Source organism: Conger conger, chromosome 19, assembly GCF_963514075.1.
Source record: "Conger conger chromosome 19, fConCon1.1, whole genome shotgun sequence".
NCBI lineage: Eukaryota > Metazoa > Chordata > Actinopteri > Anguilliformes > Congridae > Conger > Conger conger.
In genome coordinates this window covers 10,457,509-10,460,608 of record NC_083778.1, presented here as the reverse complement: position 1 = coordinate 10,460,608, position 3,100 = coordinate 10,457,509, and the positions used below count along the sequence as shown (strand labels likewise).

The window sequence follows — 3,100 nt, the reverse complement described above, 5'->3', positions numbered from 1 at the left end:
TCATCGACCCGAGCGAATGTCCTTGTACTGGCGGAGGAGGAGTCGTTTGAAGGTCTTTTTGAAGGTGGCGTTGCAGAGGGCATAGCAGGCCGGGTTGACGGTGCTGTTGATGTAGCACAGCCAGTAGCCCATGGTCCAGGCGGCTTTGGGGATGCAGGTGGGGCAGACGGTGTTGAGGAGCACCATGACGTTGTAGGGCGTCCATGTCACCACGAAGGCCACCAGGATGGCCATGATGGTGCGCGTCACCTTCTTCTCCCGCGACGACGCCGCCGCCTTCCTCCTGGGCGGCGGCTGCCTCGTCACCGTGGCGACGGCGTGGGGGCGGGCGTGCCCTTCGGAGCGCGCCCGGTCGCCCCAGTGCGATTCGGAAGTCTCCGCCTCCGTGCCCCCGGCCCCGCCCCCCCCGTCCCGGCTCCAGTCCGTGCCCTGCCTTTCCTCGTTGTCTTCGTCTTCGGGCGTGGTGAGGCGGCTCTTCGGCCCTGACGGCTCGCAGTTCCCCGTCTTCACGCGGCTCCTGCTGGCCCTGGAGATGTGCCAGTACAGGACCGACATGATGCCCACGGGCAGGTAGAAGGCCGCGATGGCCGTGCTGAAGGTGATGGTGGCGTTGGAGAGGAACTGGATGGAGCACTCCCTTTCCGGGACGGTGCGCGCCCCCACGATGAACTGCCAGAACAGGATGGCCGGCACCCACAGCAGGAAGGACAACACCCAGGCCACCGCGATCATCATGCCCGGCATCTTGGTGGTCCTCCTCATGGGGTAGCTGAGCGGCTTGGTGACGCAGAAGTAGCGGTCGAAGCTGATGATGAGGAGGTTCATCACGGAGGCGTTGCTCACCACATAGTCCAGGGCCAGCCACAGGTCGCACACCACGGGCCCCAGGGGCCAGTAGCCAATCACGATGTAGACCGTGTACAGGTTCATGGAACTCACGCCGATGATGAGGTCTGCGCAAGCCAGGCTGAAGAGGAAGTAGTTGTTGATGGTCTGCAGGCTCCTGTTGACTATGATTGAAAGCATGACCAGGATGTTCCCGATGATGGTGACCAGACTGAGAGAGCCTGCAACCAGGACTATGAAGGCCGCCTCCACCGGCAGGTAGGGGGGCCCGGGCTGCAGGGCGGAAGTGCCGTTGTCCTCCGAGGCGTTGGAGATGTTGGAGAAGGTGGAGAGGGCAACGATGTCCGTGTTCAACTCCATCTGTAAGTCGACTAAGTCGCTATGCATAAAAGCTTCAGCCAAATGACGCAATGAACTGCAGGTCAAAATAACCATGGGAATTCTGGGCTGCTCGTTATGTAAAGTGTGATCATCGGTGCTGGGAAGGGAAAGAATGAAAATGCTGTGCTGCAGTGAGCTACTGGTGCTAGCTGTGATGCATTCGTTGCCATTTGTGTATGGAGTAACAAGGTTTTCTATTGCTACACATTTGCAGCAGCATTAGCATTTAGACTTAAGACATTAAGTCTGTGTATTGTGAATAAAGACTAAAGAGCACGGTGTCGTGTTTATTTTTTAATTATTGTAATTGACATTGACATTTTAACATCACTTGAACAGCTTGTGTTGTAGGGGAAAATTCACAGAACGAATGATCTCCCTCCTAAAAGCATGATAACCAATCACAAGTCAAAATCAGACTCCACCTTAGTGAGCAGGCTGGTTCCTCCAAAACTCTCGACGATGTGTGCTAAAAGTTTATCAATATATCTGTATTAAAGTATGATATGTACCCTGTATAGTTCCAAACTGATTAACTGCTAAATTGTGCTAGGATTACACAGTGAGCCCAGCCAGCTGGCAGGGGGGGGGGGCGTCTTGAACTGTGTAGACCAAACTGTCAAGGACACGGGCAGAGCAAGATATGACTGTACAGCTGATTTCTCCGGGACTCTCGATGTTTTATGCCAGGAGTGTATCTATTTGACCTAGAACATTAATTATAGCTGAGCTTATGAAAACGCAAGAAACCACAGTGAAAACTGTTGAAATGAGAGCAAAGAATGCTACGTACATTTATTCCCTTAGAAGAGAATAATTAATCAAATGTTTAGTATGTCTGTATATTAGAAAAGTATATTAGAAGTGAATATTAATGAAATGTTTAGTTTGTCTGTATATTTTCAATGATTACTGCTGCTTAGTTTGTCTTATAAAAGCGAAAGATACAGAGTGACGTGTATGGATGACGTGTTAGAGGGAGGGCATCCAGAACTTTATGAGGTCTGGTAGTTTGCCAAGAGCAGGTGCGGGGTGAAGTGAGGACACGTAGTTGGCAGAATGCCCTGAACTTTGTACAGAGTTGGCAGAGCATAAGGACCGTTGGCAATTTGCCACAATGACGTTGTGGGAGGAGCGTTGGGAGGAGTTACGATAAGAAAAGTGTGGGTGATTTGCCAGAATGCGGTTTGAGGAGGAGTTGTAGGTGGAGTAACTGTGTATAAAATGGGTGTACAAATGCCAGTCGGGGTTCAGTTCTGGAGAGCTGATCCGGCTTTATGCACGTGTGCTAATAAAGTCTGATTTTCCTGAAGATCTTGCTGCCTGGTGTCGTCTTTTCCCTCGCGAAGATGTTTTTCGACAAATTGAAGATTTGGACTCTGTCGTTTCCTAGACACGACAGTGTGAATGCTCACGGACTGTAAATAATTCAATTATTTCACTATTATGAAAAGGAAACCTCCGGAAAGCATATTGATTACGATAATAAAACTTTATTGAGGATATAATTCAAATAAAATGCACGAATACCTTTGCTCTAAACCACAACATGGGTAAATAAAACCTAAAAACAGTTAAGCATAGTAGGCTTCCTAACACGATGACAATGCATTTGAAAACTAAAACTTTTCAAGTGCATTGTAGTGATTTTAACTATAAGTCGAACCAAAAGAACCCTCCAATAATGTACACACAAATAACCTTTCCCCTAAAAATAAGACCCGTGTGAAAAGCACTGTACATGATATGAACACATAAAATGTTTCGCCCAAACAGTTTTCTCTTAAACTATGGCTGGTGATTTGTGCTTGTTTCCTTTAAGAACAAACCTTCGTTCATTGATAATTGGCCTGGACGGAGTGCTGAGATTAAG

General features: G+C 48.9%; 1 protein-coding gene across 1 annotated transcript; it reads right to left on the bottom strand.

Moving 5' to 3' along the window:
- Positions 1-1,206, bottom strand: LOC133119338 (muscarinic acetylcholine receptor M2-like). The gene has a single exon (XM_061229872.1). The coding sequence runs from the start codon at positions 1,204-1,206 to the stop codon at positions 1-3; it is 1,206 nt and encodes a 401-aa protein (XP_061085856.1).
- Positions 1,207-3,100: the final 1,894 nt, after the last annotated feature.

Excerpts from the sequence above, each read along its gene's own strand:
- LOC133119338 (XM_061229872.1), bottom strand. The coding sequence starts at position 1,206 with ATGGAGTTGAACACGGACATCGTTGCCCTCTCCACCTTCTCCAACATC.